The sequence below is a fragment of the Protobothrops mucrosquamatus genome, unplaced genomic scaffold, assembly GCF_001527695.2.
Source record: "Protobothrops mucrosquamatus isolate PMUCROS unplaced genomic scaffold, P.Mucros_1.0 scaffold3318, whole genome shotgun sequence".
Lineage (NCBI taxonomy): Eukaryota > Metazoa > Chordata > Lepidosauria > Squamata > Viperidae > Protobothrops > Protobothrops mucrosquamatus.
Genome location: NW_015389308.1, coordinates 72,010 through 94,036, shown reverse-complemented (window position 1 = coordinate 94,036; position 22,027 = coordinate 72,010). Strand labels below are relative to the sequence as shown.

The 22,027-nt window shown below is 39.2% G+C and overlaps 2 protein-coding genes across 2 annotated transcripts in view; both read right to left on the bottom strand.

Annotated features, from left to right (window-relative positions):
* Window positions 1-926: 926 nt before the first annotated feature.
* LOC107297458 (interleukin-1 family member 10) lies at window positions 927-12,555 on the bottom strand. Its single transcript, XM_015826821.1, has 5 exons — window positions 12,537-12,555; window positions 9,777-9,957; window positions 6,772-6,927; window positions 3,875-4,005; window positions 927-1,367 (listed from the first exon to the last, which is right to left on the bottom strand). The coding sequence occupies exons 2-5, from the start codon at window positions 9,859-9,861 to the stop codon at window positions 1,113-1,115; spliced, it is 627 nt and encodes a 208-aa protein (XP_015682307.1). The 5' UTR covers window positions 9,862-9,957; window positions 12,537-12,555; the 3' UTR covers window positions 927-1,112.
* A 428-nt stretch (window positions 12,556-12,983) lies between these two features.
* LOC107297459 (interleukin-36 receptor antagonist protein) overlaps window positions 12,984-22,027 on the bottom strand; it is an 11,620-nt gene continuing 2,576 nt past the window's right edge. Inside the window, exons 2-5 of the mRNA XM_015826822.1 lie at window positions 19,611-19,769; window positions 18,219-18,332; window positions 16,202-16,335; window positions 12,984-14,432 (exon numbers count right to left, since the gene is read on the bottom strand). Coding sequence (XP_015682308.1) covers window positions 14,196-14,432; window positions 16,202-16,335; window positions 18,219-18,332; window positions 19,611-19,671 — 546 coding nt within the window. The 5' untranslated portion in view covers window positions 19,672-19,769 and the 3' untranslated portion in view covers window positions 12,984-14,195. The remainder of the gene's footprint in view (window positions 14,433-16,201; window positions 16,336-18,218; window positions 18,333-19,610; window positions 19,770-22,027) is intronic.

Genomic DNA, 22,027 nt, shown 5'->3' with positions numbered 1-22,027 from the left:
GTTCTCGCCTACATCGTCCATATAGGACGACTCGGGAACTCAACTCCTACCCCGGGCAGCTCACCTATCCCCTTATGCCCAGGGGAAAGGTATCAAGCCGTTTGACAGCTGATGCTGGCTGTCAAACCGGCTTTTACGCAAAACAGGCGGGAGGCAGCAAACAGCTGCGACCGACGAAATCGCCTGCCACCGGAAGTTCCCCGGCTGAATCTGGATGTTCTGCTACGGATACCACGAAGCCTCCTCCTCCCAGAAGGTAACAAGGAAAACAGGTCGTGAAGAGGATGTGTAGTGTCCCAGATAATCTTGCGGACCATGCTCAAGCAACGCTTCTGTGCTATGTCCTGGATGGGAGGGATGGAACTGCCAATGATCTTTTCAGCCATCCTCACCACTCTCTGCACCACCTTCCTGACTGAAGCAGTGATGCTTCCAAACCAGACTGTGATGCTGTATGACAGGATGCTCTCCATCGTCCCCCTGTAGAAAGTAGTCAGGACAGGGGAAGGAAGATGTGCTTTCCTCATGCGATGCAGAAAATGCAGGCGCTGCTGTGCCCGCTTCACCATTTTCTCACTGTTGAGCGACCAAGTCAGCCTATTTGTTAGCTGCACACCCAGGAATTTGATGCTCCACAGGTGAATCATTAATGCACAGAGAAGTGTGGCTGTGCCTGTTTTGCTTAGCAACAAAAATGTTAGGCTTAATTGTGGTCGTAAGTCGAGGACTACCTGTATATGTTAATACTACAGCTCCCTCTTTCCTTCTTTCCTTTCTTCTTCCTTTTGTTCTTCCTTTTATACACATACACACACACACACACACACACAAACACACATACACATCCAAAAAGGTTTAATGTTGGGGCGCACTCAAAAGGGGTTTTCTAACAAATAATAAACGTAAGCCCAGGATATCGTTCTATTTTTATTGTTTAGCAAAGAGTAATGATGATAATAAATCAAAAAAGCAGGCATTGTTTAAGTGCCTTTATGATCTGAAAAATTCCAGTTTTGCTCAGTCGGCTAAAAATATCCTCAGTTGTATAAAAGTGAAACTTTTACTTCCTAACAAACTTACATTTCCCACAAAATCTGAAAGAGGCATTCGCCTTAAACAATTCTAGTGATGACAAGTTCCGCTTTTTCCTTCCTCTTATTTGTTTCAAAATAAAACAGTGTGATGTCAGGGCCTCCTTTTTGACCCAGACTGATAGGTTTGTTGGGTTCAAAAGAAGTACTTATGAACCAACCCGGGAACTGGGCAGATTCAAAAGAGCATGTTTCTAAGCTGCCATCCATCTTGCTGTAGAAACTGAAGTCCAAAAACTTCTGATTTTGATTGTACAGCTCCATAATGCTTCTCTCCTAAGAAAACAGGGGGGGGGGGGAGGTGTTAGAAGCAATATGGAGAAAGGAGAATATTTGTAGCTCAGAGTTGAAATGAAGGGTCCATGGTGCTGTCTGAGCTTGGTTGCTTTCTTGAAAAATGTTTCATTACCCAAACTAGGTAACAACAACAACAACAACAACAACAACAACAACTGCTCTTTAGAAGGCCAGATCCTGAAGTTGAAACTTTGGCCACCTAACGAGAAGGAAGGACTCACTGGAGAAGAGCCTAATGCTGGGAAAGATTGAGGGCAATAGAAGAAGGGGACGACAGAGAATGAGGTGGCTGGATGGAGTCACTGAAGCAGTAGGCGTGAGCTTAAATGGATTCCAGAAGATGGTTGAGGACAGGAAGGCCTGGAGGAACGTTGTCCATGGAGTCGCGATGGGTCGGACACAACTTTGCAACTAACAACAACAACAAGGTAACATCATTACCGACAGAATAGCTGGAAGTCAATGCAATTAAATCATTTGGCACAGTCTTTACCGGAGAGATAATGGAAATGGATACAGGGAAAAGATGTGAACTTAGCAGTATCTGAATGGAATGCAGTAAAAAATGGCAGATAAAAGAAGTGAGTGAAGTTCCTAATATTTCTGGCAAAAAGGAAAACTTCATGCCATAAAACAAGGTATCCTGTGCCCAAAGTAGGTCTCTGCTCCCGTTTAAACTTCTATTGCTGCAGTGCATTGTAAGTGTATGTACGTGTAATATACATACATGCATGCACATATGCATACACATACCTACATTATACATATACACAAAGACACACAGACACGCCTATACATGCATTTTCTTTATATAAAAGAAGATAATTACCTCCAAGATTATTGAAAAATATTATTTGATCCCTACAGGTATTTTTTAGTTGTATTAGTGCATGATGTTACCTAGTTTGGGTAATGAAACATCTGCAAGAAAACAACCAAGCTCAGAGAACATCAAGGACCCCTCAGAAATAATATTTCAACAATAGATTGGTTGGAATTGACTGCAGGGTTTGAAGTCCGAAGAAAAAAAGGCTGGAAGCAGGACCTTTCCCTCTCAACATGTCCTACATCCTCCTCATTCTTCTTGGGATAGCAAAAGTCCAAGGAAAACTGGCCAATTCAGTGTAGTGTTTTCTTTTTCATTTCCTACCACGTTCCAGTGAGAAACTAACGTTTATGAGTAATTACAAGGGTGGCCAAGGGATCCAGCCTCACAGCAAGAGGTTTGAGACCATGAGGGCTTCAGATTGTGCATGGCCAGTGGTGGGATTCAAATACGTGAACAACCGGTTCTCTGTGTGGATGCAGCTTCCGGAAGTCCATTCTGGGCCTGGGCAACAAAAAAATTAGCTACCAGTTCTACCGAACTGGTGCAAACTGGCTGAATCCCACCACTGTGCATAGTCCATCTTGTCACAAAGAATCAGGCACAAGGAGGAAGGAACTAAAATAATGAACCAGAGCAGGCATCATCTGAAACTCCTACTAGAGAGTAGCCACCCAAGATTACCACAGATTCTTGACCGTGAGAACAAAGTAAATTAGCCAGTAAATGGCCTTTCAGAAATCAGTTCTTCCCCGATGGAGATTAAATGAGAAGCGAAACATCTTAAAAAAAAACAAAAACGTCCAGTTGCCTTTTGAAAAAAAAAGCACCTTTGGGAGAACTAATAACTATAATCTCTCAAAATGAGAAGCAGATGGATTCAGGAACTGTTCATAACAAATATCTCCACAATGGTAATTTAACATATTGCACTTTCCAACAATAAGGAACATGTAATTAGCGACAGAGTAGCCCTTAAACCAGGTTTTGGGTTTCAATGCTGGACAGCTTAATGCTGTAAGTGGATTCTGTTAAAAACAAAGCGAAACAAAAGCGTGGAAGGACAATATAAAGAACACAATGTGGTTACCACGTAATCAGATCTCTCCCATTGTGACGTTTCCAGAGCTCCGCTTTGCTCGGAAGACCAGCCATAATGTATAACAAGAGTTTATGGTGTCTGCTTCTTCTGGGTCTTTCAAATTTAAAGAAAGCCAAACCTACATTTAAGACTTCACAGGAGCCTTCGAAGCTCAATGAACCTATTCTATAAGCATATTTTTCAAAAATTAAAATCTAACAAAAGTTTTCTCCCTACCTAGCAATCTTCAGAAAAGCAAAAGTTTGTCCAATTTCAGACTGTAGGAATCAGTGTTGTGAAAGGGGAGAACAATGTTCCTAAGAAGCGCTCAGGTTTCCAATCTTCTCCACTTAGCCACTTCACTTAGATTTTGTTGATTTAAGGTTAGATTTTGTTATTGTGTGTGTGGAGGGGGGGAGGGCTTAACATGCCGAGTGAGCCCAGCCCATTTGATAACTACTTGGCTCATTACATTGGGAAAACTCTAAACATGAGTTAATATAATAAGCAAGTTATGTGTGTTGCATAAATGCTGCCATTGTACAGAAGAGAAAATGCTGAGTTAGGATTACAACTCACCACTAAGAGTAGCTGGGGTTGACCTTCGTTGGACAATGTGCAAGACAGAGTATGTGATCCATCCCTGAGGCCAATAAATATGGGTTGGTGACTTGGATCTAAGGCATTATTGGGGAGCACGGCCATCCACACTGTGGGTGAAGAATGGTGGACAAAAGCCAGATTAAAATCAAACCATCTCTTCTGCTAGTCCAGAAAATTGGATGAAAAATCCACTGACATAAGGCTAATTGTAGGACAATAATACAGTTAGACCTCAGCTGACGACCACAATTGACCCCAGGATTTCTGTTGCTAAGTGAGACATTTGTTAAGTGAGTGTTCCCCCGTTGTATGACCCCTCTGTGCCATAGTTGTTAAGTGAATCATTGCACTTATTAAGTTAGTAACACAGTGGTTAAGTGAATCTGGCTTCCCCATTGACTTTGCTTGTCAGAAAGTCGCAAAAGTTTGATCACGTGGCCCCAGGACACTGAAACCATCATAAGTATGAGTCAGTTGCCAAGCATCTGAATTTTTACATATATTAGTTTTTTTATAATCACAAGTGTTTAATATATTGTCAGCAACATATTGTCTGGATTTCAGTATCTAGTTTACTAATACATATTAAGTTCCTTTCTCTCTACCTCGTTTTTTCTAGCCAATGATAAAAAGTTTCCCATGTTCTAAAATAAACAGAGTCTTTTTTCTCTTTCATTTTCAGTATCCATCTATCCATTTCTGCACACTCTTAAAAAAATTTTAATTAACACTTCCTCCACTGGTAGATCTTCATTTTTCCAATATTGAGCAAATACAATTCTTGCTGCAGTTAATATATGTAAAATTAAATATATACACTCTTTCTCATAATTTCCTACAATTATGCCTAACAAAAATAATTCTGGCTTAAACTCTTTATGTTTTTTTGTCATTTTCTCTAACCATGTATGTATTCTTAACCAAAATCTTTTAGCTTTAGAGCATGTCCACCAAAGATGGTAATAAGTGCCTGGTTTCCAAGCATCTGAATTTTGATCATATGACCACAGTGATGCTGCAATGGTCGTAAGTGTGAGAAACTTACAACAGTTAATTTAATGACCATTCAAAGTTACAACTGCACTGAAAAAAGTGACTTGTGACTGTTTTTCACACTTATGACCAATGCAGCATCCTCCAATCACATGAGGGAAATTTGGATGCTTAGCAACTGACTCATATTTCTGACGGTTGCGGTGTCCCAGGGTCATGTGATCACCTTTTGCGACCTGACAAGCAAACTCAATGGGGGTAGCAAGATTCACCTAACTATGTTATTAACTGAACTGCAGTGATTCGCTTAACAACAGTTTCAAGAAAGGTCGTAAAATAGGGCCAAATTTACTTAACACAGGGGTCCTCAACCTTGGCAACTTTAAGACTTGTGGACTTCAACTCCCAGAATTCCTCAGCCAGTCCACAAGTCTTAAAGTTGCCAAGGTTGAGGACCCCTGACTTAACATATGCCTCACTTAGCAACCTAAATTTCAAGTCATAAGTTAAGGACCACCTGTAATAGGATAATACAGCAGTAACTACATGAAAGATCCTAATCCTTGACACTTCCATTAGCCGCCATTTAAAAATGTGTCCTCGGACGGCTAATGTTTGCCATGCTGTCATGCAGCCACCCAGAAACCCAGACAGATGTTAACTGGGAAGCAGAAACCAGGAGCTATTTTCATTTCCACTGGAAGATTTCTTCATAGGAGAAGGACAAGAATGCTGCTGAACTGGCACAGGTGTAGTCTTTAAAAAGGGACTTAAGGTGAGGCTTTTAGAAGGCAAGGCAGAGGTGTAATGAGCACTGATGATGTTATTATGATTATTATTATCTAATTTGGGTAATGAAACGTCTGCAGGAGAACAGCCAAGCTCAGAGAGTACCAGGAATCCCTCCTTTCAACCCTGAGCTCCAAATATTCTCCTTTATTGGAGGTGTAATGGCTGACAACCAAAGGTGTATCATTCTAGACCAGGAGTCTTCAAACTTGGCCCTTTTATGACTTGTGGACTTCAACTCCCAGAATTCCTCAGCCAGCGGTCTTCAAACCTGGCCCTTTTATGACTTGTGGACTTCAACTCCCAGAATTCCTCAGCCAGCGGTCTTCAAACTTGGCCCTTTTATGACTTGTGGACTTCAACTCCCAGAATTCCTCAGCCAGAATTCTGGGAGTTGAAGTCCACAAGTCATAAAAGGGCCAAGTTTGAAGAGCCCTGGTCCAGACAGCATTGGAAGAGTTTTAGCAAGGAGGAACTGTTGGCTGAAGATTCTGAATTGCACCGAACAGTGGTACACTACTGAGAAGAGAGTGGGACAAAACTCTCCGAAGCAGAGCAGACATGATACGGAGAGAGATACGGAGTGCTGGAGAGAGATATGAAAATTATATTTTTTCAGTGAGGGAGAGGGAGGGAGAGAGAATGTTTGAGACCTTGTCTTAATTCCAAATAAGGGTAGGTAGAGTTTGTTGAAATAGACCAGTGTGCGTGCATGATAAATCAATATTAAAGAGTACATAAACGAGCCATTAGAGAATATTTAAACTGCATAATGTTTAGTAGAGGGCAAGTAAAAGTTCCTTCTACAATTTAATTTTAAAGCCATGGCTTTATTCCTTGCCTTCTGATTATCAATAAAAAGGAGCAGCAGAAGCAGGACAATCCAGATTGGCTTATCTAACTTGCGAGCTCTTGCTAAGAGATCAAACTTAAATCCTCCTCCTCCTCCTCCTCCTTCTCCTCTCCCCCCCCCAACACAATAGGTATTTTGCCTTGCCTCCCATCAAATCCAGAGAACTAACAAAAAGCCCATCAATATTCCATCAACCATACCGGGACAAGATAATACAAATCCTATCAGGATTTGATACCTGGTGAATTGAAATCCAGAGGGCTTGCTATCAGCATGCTATTGACAATAAAGAAGAATTTCTGGGTAATATCCCAAATTCTGAACAAGCGGGGTTCAGGTAATCTTAGAAGCTCCTCAGTTCGGTAAATGTGTTTCAGAGGTGACATTTTCAGATCTGGAGAATATGCCATGGAAAAAATAAACTTATATTTACATAGACGTTCATTTTGCTTCAAACCACGCAAGCAATAAAAAGTGTGGTCAGTTGGTTTGTTTCAACATTGCATTTAGCAAATGTATCATTTGTCAGCTGGCCCATTTAATTCGAGGGTTACAGCTCAATGATGCAAGGAAAGAGTGAATAGACCCCGAGCATCACTGCTTGACATGGTCAAAATGCGCAGTGGGGAATGACTGCTTGGAATTGATCTGATTGTCATATTTATGTGTGTATTATGTATGGATTTATTTTGTTGATTCAAAACTCCTCCAGAAACTCTTTTTATTTCTGGTCTAAAGAGCCCACCTTCCTTTCAAGAGAAGATCAAGAGCCAAAGGAATGCTAGATTCCATACCAAATCACATAATACAGAACTTGGTTTTATAATAATTTTTAAAAAAATAATAATGGCCTAATAATATTTCATTTTAATTAACATTTTAACTTTAGTATTTTTGTATTTATGTATTTGTTTTTAAAAGGCTGTAAGCCGCCCTGAGTCCGCAGGGAGAAGGGCGGGGTAGAAATATTAATAATAAATAAATAAAATAAAACTCGTGTATGTAGTAATTAACTTAATTGGGTAATTAAATGCAATATTTGTTTTTTATTTTCTTGATTACATTAGATAGTGATTAAGGCACCAGACTAGAAAGTGGGAGGCCATCAATTCTAGTCCTGCCTTAGGCACAGAAGTCAGATGGGTAATTTTGGGCAAGTCACCAGGAGTTCTAATCCTGCCTTAAGCATAAAAGCCGGATGGGTGACCTTGGGCCAGTCACTCTTGCTCAGCCCAACTCATCTTACAGTGCTGCTGTTGTTGGATATGTAAAAACAATAAAGAAGGATGCAAATAAATAAAATGCATAGTATAGATCAGGGGTCTGCAACCTTGACAACTTTAAGACTTGTGGACTTCAGCTCCCAGAATTCCTCAGCCAGCTGGCTGAGGAATTCTGGGAGCTGAAGTCCACAAGTGTTAAAGTTGTTCAAGATTGCAGACCCCTGGTATAGACTATATAGTTTAGATGAACAATGGGGATGAAAGAGCTGTCTTTGTCCACCACTGTGTTGATGTGGCACCTGAACGATTTCTCATTCTAAATCTGATCTTGAAAGTTGAAACTGTCCCCACGTTTGCTGTCTTCAAGACTTTTATTTGGGGTCCATTTGCTCTGGATGTCACACACACACACACATACACACACACACACACACACACTTTCATCCTCTTCCTTTCTTCAGCTTTTTGCTTCCCACAATTTCCTGCCCTGCCCTAGATAGGGAAGCTGGCAAGGCCAAACTGCCCCTGAGCTCCACTGCTATTGAACTTGTTTGGTTTCAATCAATTTGACCCAGCTTGCAAAACTGGTTTTTCTAAGAGCCACAGTTGGAGGTCACTTCTCTCATTGCCTGTAGAGTAAAGGTAACTGTTTACAATAATAATCCCGTTCGTGCATACGGAGAAAAAATTGCTTAAGTCAAGCTTGATTCCTAGCAATTTAGAGGCATATTCTTGTAGCTTTCTCGGCAACAGTATCGAAGCGATCTGCAACTACTGAGATTTTAATTGATTGATCCCATTTTATTTTATTTTTTTCATAAACAACTCAAGAGGGCAAACGGTTCCTAATACTCCTTCCTCCTTCTGTTTACCCAACAACGACAACCCTGTGAGGTGAGTTGGGCTGAGAGAGAATGATTGGCCCAAAGTCACCAGCCTAAGGTGGGACTAAAACTCCTAATCTCAGAGTTTTTAGCTTAGTGCAGTGATGGCGAACCTTTTAGAGACCGAGTGCCCAAACTGCAACCCAAAACCCACTTATGCATCGTCGGGTGCCGGGTGGGTATGGCCCATTGGGTGGGCGTGGCTGCAGTGGTAACGGCAGACTGGGTGGGACTAAAAAGTTCAATCAATCAATTCCAATTTTGCAAGATCTTTTTTTTCCCCGCAAGAAGTTGAAATTGACTGATTGATTGAACCTTTTTTTTTTGTACACGGCAGCGGAGGCCTAAAGCGAAAAGGTTTTATAAAACCCAGCTGAAGGCCTAGGACTGGGGCAATGGCGCGCATGCCCACAGAAAGGGCTCTGAGTGCCGCCTCTGGCACCCGTGCCATAGGTTCGCCACCACTGGCTTAGTGCCTTCACACTAGACCAAACTGGCTTCGGATTTCCCAGTCTAGCCAACAGTACTGCTATTTCCTGGTGGTTCCCATCCAAATACTAAGCAAGTCTAATCTACTTAACATTTCCAGATCAGCCAAGTTCAGCTAGGTGCATATCTGCCACTGGATTTACTGGGGATTTCTTTAGTTTGTGCTATCAGTTAAGATATCAAGCTGGGAGACTGTAAGTTTCAGTCCTGCCTTAGGGTCAAAACCAGCTCGGTGACCTTAAGCCAGTTACGCTGTCTCAGCTCTAGAAAGAAGGTAATGGCAAACCACTTCTGAAAAACCTTGCTAAAATAACTGCAGGGACTTGTTCAGGCAGTCTCTGAGAATGAGACATCATTAAACAGAAGAAAAATCCCTGCTTCATCTTTCCTATAATTACATCTGATATATTCAATTTTGAGACTATCAGGGGGAAAAAGTGTGCGATCACTTTAATCCTTAGAGCCCAACATCATTACATCAACTACCTTAATCTTATGGTGACATATAGATTTCATAAATCCATTCTCTTAGTTCTTGGTTTATGGATCAAAATTCCGTAAGTATTTAATGATAAATATACTTTACATTATTAAGTTGGAAATATCTCTAGAAAACATAAACAAACAGAAAAATGAGTAATCGTTACCCTGCCATAGTCTCAACTTTTGGAATAATTCCTTCATTTCCCCATCCCAGCTCTTCTTCTGGCTTTCATTCTTCTGATTCTTCATTTCTACTATTTTTCCCAGTTTCTCCAGGTTGGTTGCTGCTTTGGGTTCTTGAGGAGCTTTTCCACACTTGATACTGTACTACTGTCCTAAGAGAAGCTGTTGGCAAGAAGCAATGGATGGAAACTAATCAAGGAGAGCAGCAATTTAGAACTAAACAGAAATTTCCTGACAGTTGTAACAATCAGTGGAATGACTTGCCTCCAGAAGTTGTGGATGCTCTAACACTGGAGGTTTTTAAGAAGAGATTGGACAACCATTTGTCTGAAATGGTATAGGGTTTCCTGCCTGAGCAGGGGGTTGGACAAGAAGACCTCCAAGGTCCCTTCCAACTCTGTTATTCTGTTAGTTGGCTTCATAAAGTGTGGTTCCAGAGAGAAGAGAATGGAGATACCATTCAGTGCATTCTGAACACTCACTAAATGGAAATATCTATGGGGATTCTCAGTCATCCAGGTCATTGTTGTCCTAAAGGTGTTTTTTTCAAGAGGCAACTGGACTTTCTTTGTTTTTCTTTGAAGATGTTTCACTTCTCATCCAAGAAGCTTCTGAAAAACTGAAGAAACTTTTTGGATGAGAATTGAAACATCTTCAAGGAAAAAGAAAGTCCAATTGCCTCTTGAAAAAAAAGCACTTTTGGGACACCAAATAGAAAGAGATTTCTTCTGCTAGAAAGAGAAATGTTGGTGCTTCCAGGCACTAAATAAACTTTGACATTTGTGTATCATAATTTTCCCACACGCCCATGAAATCTCTGCTGCCACGTGTCATGAAAGCCTTAGGTCCCCTTCACATCAAATCTATTCTTCTTGAATCTCTTAAACTCAGATCTTTTCTATCCTTATCATTCATATTATAGTACTTCTAAATCTTCTATTATCTATTATAGATTACTCTATAATCTCCACAGATTCGTCCCCATCTCATCTCATGTTTCTTCATAACGATTAGAGTAAGAATTCCCTTCTTGATGAAATCTATTATTTTATTGACTGTGAAAAATATAACAAGTATATTTTCCCCACTTTTGCTGGCTTTTGGTGGCAAAGAACTTTCTTTAGTTTAATTAACCTATTTGATTCACTTGTTAGGAGGGCTTGGTGGGGAAGAATTCGGATGTCATAATCCATACTTCTCACACACTGAAATTACTTATATCAGTATCTATCTCTCTTATGCTCTAAAATAAAGAAGACTTTAAAGATGGATTCAAGAGCCACTGTTAGCTGAAGCAGCAATACAGAATGTTTGGGTTAGCATCACACACCATGGATAAGTAGGGTGGGACTCTCCAACCAAAAGGCTGGGACTTTTTACAGGTGGAGGGTAGGGCAGGAAGAAATTTTGGAATTTATTTATTTTTAAACCATGTTAAATCTCTTGAAAGGCTTTTAATGTTGTTCCAGAAGTTTTCCTGCTTCAAAGGAAGGTAAAAGTTCAGCAGCACAGAGAGATGCACAGTTTTTTTTATTATCTGAAGAGAAAGCAGAATATCTTATATCAAGATAGGCTTATTCTGAAAAGGAACTGAAGACCAGAAACCAGCTAATAAAGCAAATTGTAAAAAAGTAGAGCAAAGATGCATTACTCAATTCTTGAAAAGATAAAGCATCTGAGATTGCATTCCAATTTTGTTCAGAGGGAGAGAAAATATTTAACTCTTTAAGTCTTGATACAATCAAGGTCTTCTCCTTCTCCTCCTCCTCTTCCTCCTCCTCCTCCTCCCATTTGGGAGATGTGTACAAATTTCCATTTCATTTCCATATCATTTGGGAGACTGTAAGAATTTATATTGTATAATAGGGCTTAATCCACTTCCCCCAAATCCTGCCATCACCCATTCAAGATTTATATATCTATTTTCTAATGAAAGTGGCAGTAAAACATAGTCTTGAGTTTTGTTACAATCTATTTTTCTTTTGGGTTTAATGGAAAAAGATTTGGGGAAAAAATGTGGAACTTTGATGCTCTATATATTGACGGCAGCAAGACTGCTTTATGCACAAAAATGGAAGGACACTTCGATTCTCACAATGGATGAACCGCTGCAGAAATTGATGGAGTTAGCAGAGATGGCTAAACGGACTGCTTGGATTAAAGAGAAAAAAACCACAATTACTTTGGTTTCTACTTGGAAGCTGCTTCTGGACTTTGTGCTTAAAGTGAAGCACAAAATCAAATGAAACTTTGATTTTGGGTTTTACTGATTAGATAAGTTTGTTGTTATAAAAAATGGCTAGTTTATATTATTATGTAAAAGTAAAAAGCTAATTCTTAGAGCCCAACATCATTACATCAACTACCTTAATCTTATGATGACATATAGATTTCATAAATCCATTCTCTTAGTTCTTGGTTTATGGATCAAAATTCCGTAAGTATTTAATGATAAATATACTTTACATTATTAAGTTGGAAATATCTCTAGAAAACACAAACAAACAGAAAAATGAGTAATCGTCCTTCTGCCGTAGTCTCAACTTTTGGAATATGTGTTTCACTTTGAGAGCGTGCAACTAATTTTCATTTTTGATGTGTGCCATTGTGCCCACAGTATAAAAATGACAATAAAGGTTATCTTATCTTCTCTTCTCTTCTCTTCTCTTCTCTTCTCTTATCTTATCTTATCTTATCTTATCTTATCTTATCTTATCTTATCTTATCTTATCTTATCTTACCTTCTCTTCTGTTCTCTTCTCTTCTCTTCTCTTATCTTATCTTATCTTATTCTACTGCACCAAAGGGAATCAGATGTCAATGCCTTTTCTCTCTTTTTCCCCCTTTCCCCTCACTTTTCCTTTCCCTTTTCCCTCCCCATCTTTATTTTTTAATATATTTTTGTATCTTATAGTATTGATACGTAAATAAACTAAATTTATTAGAGTTTTGTCACAATCTACTTCATAAATTGATTAGTCTCCTCTGCAAAGGACACCAACTGAGAGAGAGGCATACACACAGAGAGGTTTAATAGTAAATTCAATTATTAGCACCTCAAGATCAAACTGACTAAAATCAAGCAGCAGGGTGCAGATTTTATTTTTTTTAAAAAAAGGAACTCATAAAAGCCACATGAACCCAGTTATTAAAAGCTCAAAAAAACCCAACAAATTCATATTCTATTCTGATCCTCAGATGATCACAATAATAGATGGCAAAATTGGCCAGGAAAGAAGTTAGCACTATGGAATTACTTAGCCCTGGACATAGACATGGAAAGAATGTCCAAAAGTATAATTAAGAAGTTTGTACCTGTCCTGGTGTAACAATTTTTCTTTGGCTGAAGGATCTTTCTCTGTGCCCACCTCCGAGATTTTGCACCATTTATAGTCACTCAGTGACACTGGTGGGTGTGCCTTCGATAGGTGAGTGGAAAATGGGAAATGATCCCACAGTTGGGTGTTAAGCTTTTTCTTCTTTAAAGAATGAATTAGACAATGCAAAATATTTGTTTTGCAAGAATTTCCTCATCTGAAAGCATTAAAGAATATTTAAGTGTATTTCCTCTTATCATTTTGGAGAAGAATTGTCCTTAGAAGCACTTCAAGCAAAAACAACTGTGTGTTTGTGTCCATGCATGCATTTAAAGTATGCAGACTCCTAGTTGTGGAAGAACGGGTCTTGCAATGGTCAGATTTCACAAATTGTGTGGTTTCTGATATAGACAGCAAAGTCTGCCTTATATCTCTCTGTGCATGACAAAAATGTTTGAGAGAGAAAATGGATCAGCCCTCTTTCCCGGGAACTATCTCTAGTCGTAATATCACTTGGTTGGTAGCAAGTTTGCTGTAAGCTTATTGTATGAAAAGAATTAGCTTAGAGAGAGACAATTTATAAAATTGAAGGGTTTCTCCATTTTCTTCTTCTCCAAGAAAGAAAAATATCAGTCGGGCACTTTTCCGTGACAAGGGTACTCTGTACCTTATCGTTTTGCTCAAAATATTTCTTTCCTACTAGACGCCAATTAAGTATGGGAAGAACAGCCTATATGCAGCCTTCTGCTTCTTACATGTATTTTACCTGAATCTAAGAGAAGATCTAAGGATAGGTCCTCGCCCCTAGTGACATTGTTGAAACTTGACAACAAAACGCCGAAACTGGTTTTTATTTCAGGTTTTTATTTTCATTTCTGTTCTTACTGAATCAAAACTAAATGCATCCAGGTTGTGTTACAGACAAGGAATCAGCTTTGGCTCCACCTCTTCCATCAGCATTGCCATGTTACGTCTTCCATAGTCCTTGGAGGCCAAAAATAAAACAATACTAAGAGGCAATTCAGAATTTACTCGCAATTCGATATTCCATTTTTAATCAAAACATTACTATTACTTACTTTATCATTGCAAAAGCTTTGGAGTGGAAGAAACGTTTAGGAAATGGAACAAAATGATCTTAGGATCTCCTGCTTTACAAAGACCAAGAGGCATGTTTGGTTGAACTGAGGTACATAAAAACCAACCAGGGAAAGCTACAGATTCAAAGCAGCAAGTCATTCTACTGCATTTAGTGACCACGTAGAAAGAATAATTCTTTGATTCGTTAGTGCTTCTATAAAGATCCATGATGTCGTCTTCCTAAAAAAAAAAAAAAAAATACAAGGCTTGGTTAGGAGAGCTGCAGGATTAGCTACTTCTGTTTTAATCCATACATTAATGGTTAAAAATATTGAACTGCAAAGAATTTTTTTAAAGCATGATGAAACAAACCAACAAAAGACAGCTACTGTATATTTCAGTTTAAAAGAAGCATTGCAAAAAAAGAACATGGAAATTTTAAGTGATATATATCCTGCCCACTATCGTTGTTATTATTACGATCGATCACACAGTCAGCCATATGTTTACACTGGACTTGTCATTTTTGTTCATCTATCAAGTCTTTCCTAAGGACCTGGGATAGGCAGATATTGTTCTTTATTGGTGTCAAAGATATCATGGCAGGATGTAAGCTTTTCCAAGTAAAGCTGTCTTGTGCAATTGATTGTTGGCGAATTTGTCTATGCCGATGGTGTTCTAGTGGCACTCCAGATGTTTTGGGATTGCACCCAAGGCACCTATGATTATTGGTACTACCTTTGTTTTCTTTTGCCATAGTCAGTCTACTTCTCTGTTTGTTTAATTTAATATACCACCCATCTCATCAATAAGGCGATGAATACAATTCCATTTGTATTACAACTGCTGGGCACAGTTTACATATTTGAACTTGGTATCAAACTTTAGTAATTGTTATTCATTTCTATTTGAGTCCTAAAAGAACACATTCCAGATGCCTAATTCTGCCTTGCTGTGTGATATAATGTATAAACAGGAACCATTCTTACTTCAATTCAGTTAAAATTCTATTCTGAAAATTTCCCATTGTAGCTTATTCTCCAATTTTAGCCTCCCAAGTAGGATTAGCTAAAGCAGTTAACAACAAGCTATATCGTACTGTTTCCATATTATTTCTTTCTGATGTTAAGAAGGAATTCATTGCTAATCACCTTGCCAAGGTAAACTAGCAATAACAGAAGCTGAACAAATCAGAAACACTTCATTAAAAAGATATTATAAGAGCCATGGTAGCGCGGTGGTTAGAATACAGTATTGCAGGCTAATTCTGCCGACTGCCAGTAGCTCAATTCTCAACAGCTCAAGGTTGACTCAGCCTTTCATCCTTCCAAGGTCGGTAAAATGAGGATTCAGATTGCTGGGGGCAAGAGGCTGACTCTGTAAACTGCTTAGAGAGGACTGTAACGCACTGTGAAGCGGTATATAAATATAAGTGCTATTGCTATTATCTTCACCATAAACCATTTTTTCATCAGACAGCTAAAGCTACAACTGCATTTTATTGTGGTAAATATATCCCAATAAACAAGTGGGGGGGGAGGCATTGATTTGATTGAAACAGGCTTATTCTTCCAGAGAAAGGGGTTTATGAGTGCACCATATACTGTAGTAGTTTTTAATGCAGTGTATAGATACGATACATTAATTATAATAGAATAAGTAGGCAATTCAGAATAAAAGAATAAGAGAGATGGAAAGGACCTTGAAGGTCATCTAGTCCAACCCCCTGCTCAGGCAGGAAACCCTATACCATTTCAGACAAATGGTTGTCCAAACTCTTCTTAAAAATTTCCAGTGTTGGAGAATCCACAATTTCTGGAGGCAAATCGTTCCATTGATTAATTGTTCTGGCTGTCAGGAAATTTCTCCCTAGTTCTAGGTTGCTTGTCTCCTTGGTTAGTTTCCATCCATTGCTTCTTGTCCTACCTTCAAGTGCTTTGGAGAATAGATTGACTCCCCTCTTCTTTGTGACTTCCCTCTTTCTTCAGGACTTAAAATATGAAACTCACCAATATCACTAGTTGAGGTTCATCATTAACTGACAACTGACCGGCCAAGACCAGGCGTTTATCAGTGAGTCCCAAAAAGATGGGTCGTTTTCTGATCTCTAAGTTGTTGTTGGGGACCACAGCCATCAACTGTACTGCAGAACAATAACAATATAGATAAGTCAACAAAAACAGAGAAAAGCATCTTTATTTGGAAGTAGAGTTTTGAATGAGAAGTTGTTGGTGGAAAGATGTCAATAACGTTTTTTTAAAGCTATTGAAATAAACCATAAAGCAAATATCAGTTAAGGTATTCATTAGGTCCTGAGTTATTCTATGTCCACACTGATTAATTTTCAAATCATATGGTAGCTTGCAGCTTGCACCCATTACTACATCTATATTACATGTAGTCCTTGACTTACGACCACAACTGAGCCCAAAATTTTATGTTGCTAAGTGAGAAATTTAGTAAGTGAATTTTGCCCCATTTTACGGCTTTTCTGGCCACATTTGTTAATTGAATCACTGCAGTTGTTAAATTAGTAACACGGTTGTTAAGTGAATCTGGCTTCCCCATTGACTTTGCTTGTCAGACGGTCACAAAAGGTGACCCTGGGACACTGCGACCGTCATAAATGTGAGTCAGTTATCAAATATCCAAATATAAATCATGTAATCATGGGGGTTGCTGCAACAGTGTATGAAAAATGGCTATAAGTCCCTTTTTCAGTGCCGTTGTAAATTTGAACGGTCACTAAATGAACTGTTGTCGGCCAAGGACTACCTGTACTAACGGCATGTAAATAACAAGATCTTTATTGATCAGAAGAAGCATTGATCCTTCTGCACTGGGGATCTTTCTCCTTGGATCATCCATCTGAACTATCTAATTCCTCTCCCCAAAGAGATGTGGGTCTTAGATTATAGTGACCAGGGAGATAAAGTAACATTTTTCAATGCACCAGTCATTTGGTCTAATTCCTACTTCCCTAAACAGTCAAGCAACAGGTTGTTGGGTTGTTGTTGTTTTTTGCACCGTGAGATTTCCAGCATGACTCTTTGGATTAGATTTTAAAATCTCATCCAGTCTCCAGGGTTGGAATAACTTGCCTGTATTTTAATTGCTCTCTATAGTTCTGGACTCAGAGTTTCTTGCAATATATGCCAGTAATATTATTTTGGACTTTGGTTTTTTAGCATTTAGGCTTATAGAGAATACTTTACAGCTCTCTCTAGGTAGTGTACAAGATAGAAGCATTATCTGCATATTGCTCTCAACACTCTGGGTCCTCATTTTACCGACCTCGGAAGGATGGAAGGCTGAGTCAGCCTTGAGCCCCATCAGGATCAAACTCCAGGCTGTAGGCTGAATTTGCCTGTAGAACTACATTTTAACTACTGCACCACCAGGATTCTTCGCAACCCTTATCAGAATTTCAAGCTGACTTACAATTATTTGGCTTTTTTATGTGTCAAGGCATCCAACACTTCCATTTTCCTTTTTTTTTCTCCTTGATTGGGGAATGCATGCACCCAAGCAACTTCTAAAGCCACATGTAACTTTATATGGAAATATCAGGAGAAGAACAAGCAGAAATATCTAGATGACAAAACTGGGCAAATCTCCTTCCAAGACAAGAATGTGGTGCAGAAGCAACTGAAAGAATCACCAGCTCCATGGTTCTCCATAACAAGAGCCAGTCATCAGTCCTTGGTTATGCAACTCCAGAATTGAATATCTACAGATGTTCCCAATTATCCCAGTCATGGTGGTCCCAAAAGGGCTTTTCCAAAAGGTAATTGGACTTATTATTATTTTTCTTTGAAACTGAACCGAAGAAGCTTCTTGGGTGAGAAGCAAAAATGCTTTCAAAGAAAAAAAAAAACTAAGGAAGTCCAATTGCCTATTGGAAAAAGACACCTTTGGGACAGCCAGAATTTACTGCTGTGATCTCTTTTGCCCAATAGCATAAAGAAAAAATTGAGAATTACTAAATTTCAGAATTACTAAAGCACTAATGTTGTTCCCTAATACCTGATGATCTAAAATCCAGCGGGGCTGCTATCAGTTGATTTTTCTCAAAGAAAAAATATTTCTGTTCGATGTCCCACGTTCGGAAGTCCCAGGGTTTATTCAAAGCTTCTTTATCTGGAAGACATGACTATGAGTGAGTAAAGAGATTTAAAATGATGAAAACATGTAAGATATTAGCATAGGAAGCAGGTGTCAGTAGAAGAAAATTACAGATAGTCCTTGACATACAACAGTTGGTTTAGTGACTGTTTGAAGTTACAATGACGCAGAAAAAAAGGAACTTATCACTGCTTTTCACACTTATGACCATTGCAGTATCCGCCGTGGTCACGTGAGCTAAATTTTAGACACTTGGCAACTGGTATGTACTTATGACGGTCACAGTGTCCCGGGGTCATGTGATCCTTTTTTATGGCCTTCCGACAAGCAACTTAACAACTGGGTTACTAACTTAGCAACTTTGATGATTCCCTTAACAATTGTGGCAAGAAGAGTCATAAAATGGGGCAAAACTCACTTAAAAACTGTCTCGCTTAGCAACATAAATTTTGGGCTCAGTTGTGGTCGTAGGTCAAGGACTACCTGTATATAATTTAATAAGGTTTCCCCTTCCCACTTCTGGACTTTCCTCACTCTGCTGTTATATAAAGGAGCCAGGGAACCCTGTTCTTCAACCAGGCCTTTGATGAGAAGAGAGAGACCCCGCACGTCATCATGCTTGCCATCTTTTATCTTTATTTCTTATGTTCTATTGAATTGAACACAACAGGCTGGATTGTTGTGAGTCACCCAGTCGGTGGGATTCAACAGCATGCACATTTTAATAAATTATGGTTGGTCACAAAGTCAACCAGATGTTTAGACTGGATTTGGCATTGTTGTTCACCTTTCGAGTCCTTTTCCAAGGACCATTATTATTGTGGTTAATCACATAGTCCACTAGATGCTTGGCATTTTTATCAATCTGTTAAGCCCCTCCCAAGGACCTGGGATAGGCAGGTGTTATTGTGTGATGGGGTTAAAGGTATTGTTGCAGGAGGTAACCTGTTCCAAGGAAAGCTGCCTTTTGCAATTGACCGAAGGTGATTGTGTCAATTCCGATGGTTGTTATTATTATGCACCATCTTGCAAACATTTAAAGTATAAGTACCGAGTTTACTTCCAACGTTTACCGTTTCTGTGACTGATATTAATGTTTATCCACATAACGATAAAGGGTACTGGATAAAACAAGTCAAGAGCTCTACTCAGATTTAGAGAGGTAACAATTCTTTGACACATTACATCGTTAAATTGTTCAAAGGGGCAAGATTATACAAGTAAAACGTTACTTTGGGTGGGTATGCACAGCCAAAGAATGTTTTAGATTGCAATCCTAAAGTTGCTATTCACCTTTAAATGCATGGAATAACTCTTTCAATTCCTCATCCACGGTTTTCTTCTGAGGTTCCATCTCAACAGTTACTGAGTAACTTACTCAATTACTGCTGTCTGTCCCTGAGATTACCTTTCAGGTTATTAGACGCTTCTTTCGCAGTTATAGTTACAATCCTGGAAGGAGCAATTGAAAGAGATTAGCATTATATACCACAATTCATGATAAGAAGAGAATTAAGAGTCCACAATCATTCTAAGCAAAAAATGACAAAAGATCAAGCTCTTTGCTGCATATGGATAACATAAAAAACAGAGCCAAGAAGACTGGGTTTTCTCAAGAGAATGAAGGGAATACACTGATTTATTGTTCTCATCGGATTGATTGGATTTGTATTTTTTACTATGGTTTTGCAACATTTTTGCTGAATGACAAGTAGTGTTCAAATGCGGGCTTTTCAACCAGTGGTACGGGTACCACCTGTGGTACATTGGTACCTGGCAGGTGGTACGCAACCATCCTAGAAAAGTGGTAGCGGGGGAGAAGAATGAGCTGAACCAGTGGCAGCACTGCACAAGCCTGAGCGAGAGATGGCTGGAGCTGCAGGGCTGTTAGGGCTCAGCAGAAGCTTCAGGATCAGTGCCGCTTTCCAGCTGATCCTGGCGCTTCTTCGGGGCTGTCAGGGCTCAGCGGAAGCGCCAGGATCAGCATCAAGCACCACCTGGAGCTCGGCGCTGATCCTGGTGCTTCTGCTGAGCCCAGAAGAAGTGCCGATCAGCTGGAATGTTGCAGCATCTCCAGGGTCTTGTGATTTACATTCAGATGCTTGGCAACTGATTCATATTTATGACGGTCACAGTGTCCCAGGGTCATGTGAAGTGACCAAAACCTGCTGCAATCACCCAGCAGACGGGGGGAATAAAAACCAAACACCCCCCACCCCACCCCCGCTGCCAATCCTCAACAGAAATGCTCACAACAATGAAAACCTCGGACAGGAGGAAGAGCGCCACCGGGTGGGCAGGCAGGTGTCTTGCTCGGCGGTGGCTTGGGGGGCACTTTTTTCAGTGCCATTGTATCTTCAAACAGTCACTAAGCGAACTGTTGTAAGTCGAGGACTACCTGTACTTTATCACTTTTTCTCTCTCTCTTTTTTTTTTTTTTGGTCATCAAGTTTTTGACACCTTGCTAGGTGACTGGTGGTACTCGGATGCTGCCATATCCTAAAAGTGGTACAATGGGTGAAAAGGTTGAAAAGCCCTGCTTTAGATAAAGAAGGAAAAGGAAAAGGGACAGGGAAAGGGAAAGGAAAGGAAAGGAAAGAAAAAGGAGAGAAAAGAGGAAAGATAAAAAGAGAGAAAAGAGCCCAATTCAAAAAAAAGCTACAGGACAAGAAAGCAGCTTACTATCTAGATTTGTGGACATGCCTAAAGTCAACTGAAATCGTCTTGCCTTCATTGTAAAACCAGTAAAACGAACTTCCTGGCCTATCTAAAGAAATTTTGACCTTCATATTTCCAAGAGCAGGAGTCATGCTTGAAAACGATTCTGCTAACTTAAGTTCCCCTATTGCACAACAGGAGTAGATCTGTCTTCTTTGGTTTGGTAAGCTAGCAATGGTCTTATTCTGGAATTTCCCTCCAATCAAATCTAACCCCACATTGCCTGCAGCAAGACTGGCCAACTGAAGCCGTGCATCTTGAAACTGAATAGCAAACTTCAAAATTTGGCAGGCGTTTGAGGCTCTCTTTTTTTTCTTTTTACTGAAATAAGAAACAAAATGGGTAAATCCAGTCTTTTTTTTTTTAATTGAAAATTTTATAAAATTTTACAATATACCGGTAAATCCCCCACTCCCCCAAACCCAACCCTCCATCCCTCCCCTCCCTTACTTCCCAGAGCCAATCACAGGATTAACAATAAAATAATCATAATCTAACTAACATTAATCAACTATTAATCTAACAAATGTATAACTTCCTTTAACTCTCTTTTAAAACAAATATACAATTATTAAATACCATAATATTAACATAATTTTAAATATTAAAAATAAAACTAAATAACATTATAACTTTTAAACAAAAATACTCAGAAATTCATTCAAAAACCAAATGATATTTTTTTGTTCCATATTTAAACTCAATATAATCAATCCATCTTCTCCAAACCAATATATATCTTTCTTGTGAGTAATCCTTCACATAAGCGGAAATCTTGGCCATTTCTGCTAAGTTTGAGACTTTAAATACCCAATCTTCTATAGTAGGTAAACATTTCATTTTCCAAAATTGAGCAATTAATAATCTTGCAGCAGTTATAAGATTCAACATCAACTCCATTTCTTTTGCATCCAAATCTTCCAAAATACCCAACAAAAATATCTGTGGTTTAAACTTTATCTTTTTCTTAAAAATATTTTGAATGTTCCACC

Bases quoted from the DNA above. Each gene is read 5' to 3' on its own strand.
- LOC107297458 (XM_015826821.1), bottom strand. From the start codon at position 9,861: ATGAAGAATCAGAAGAATGAAAGCCAGAAGAAGAGCTGGGATGGGGAA. The intron at 6,928-9,776 runs GTAACGATTACT...CATATTCTCCAG, and splicing joins AAAGTTGAGACTATGGCAGG to ATCTGAAAATGTCACCTCTG. The intron at 4,006-6,771 runs GTATCAAATCCT...CTTCACCCACAG, and splicing joins TCTGGATTTCAATTCACCAG to TGTGGATGGCCGTGCTCCCC.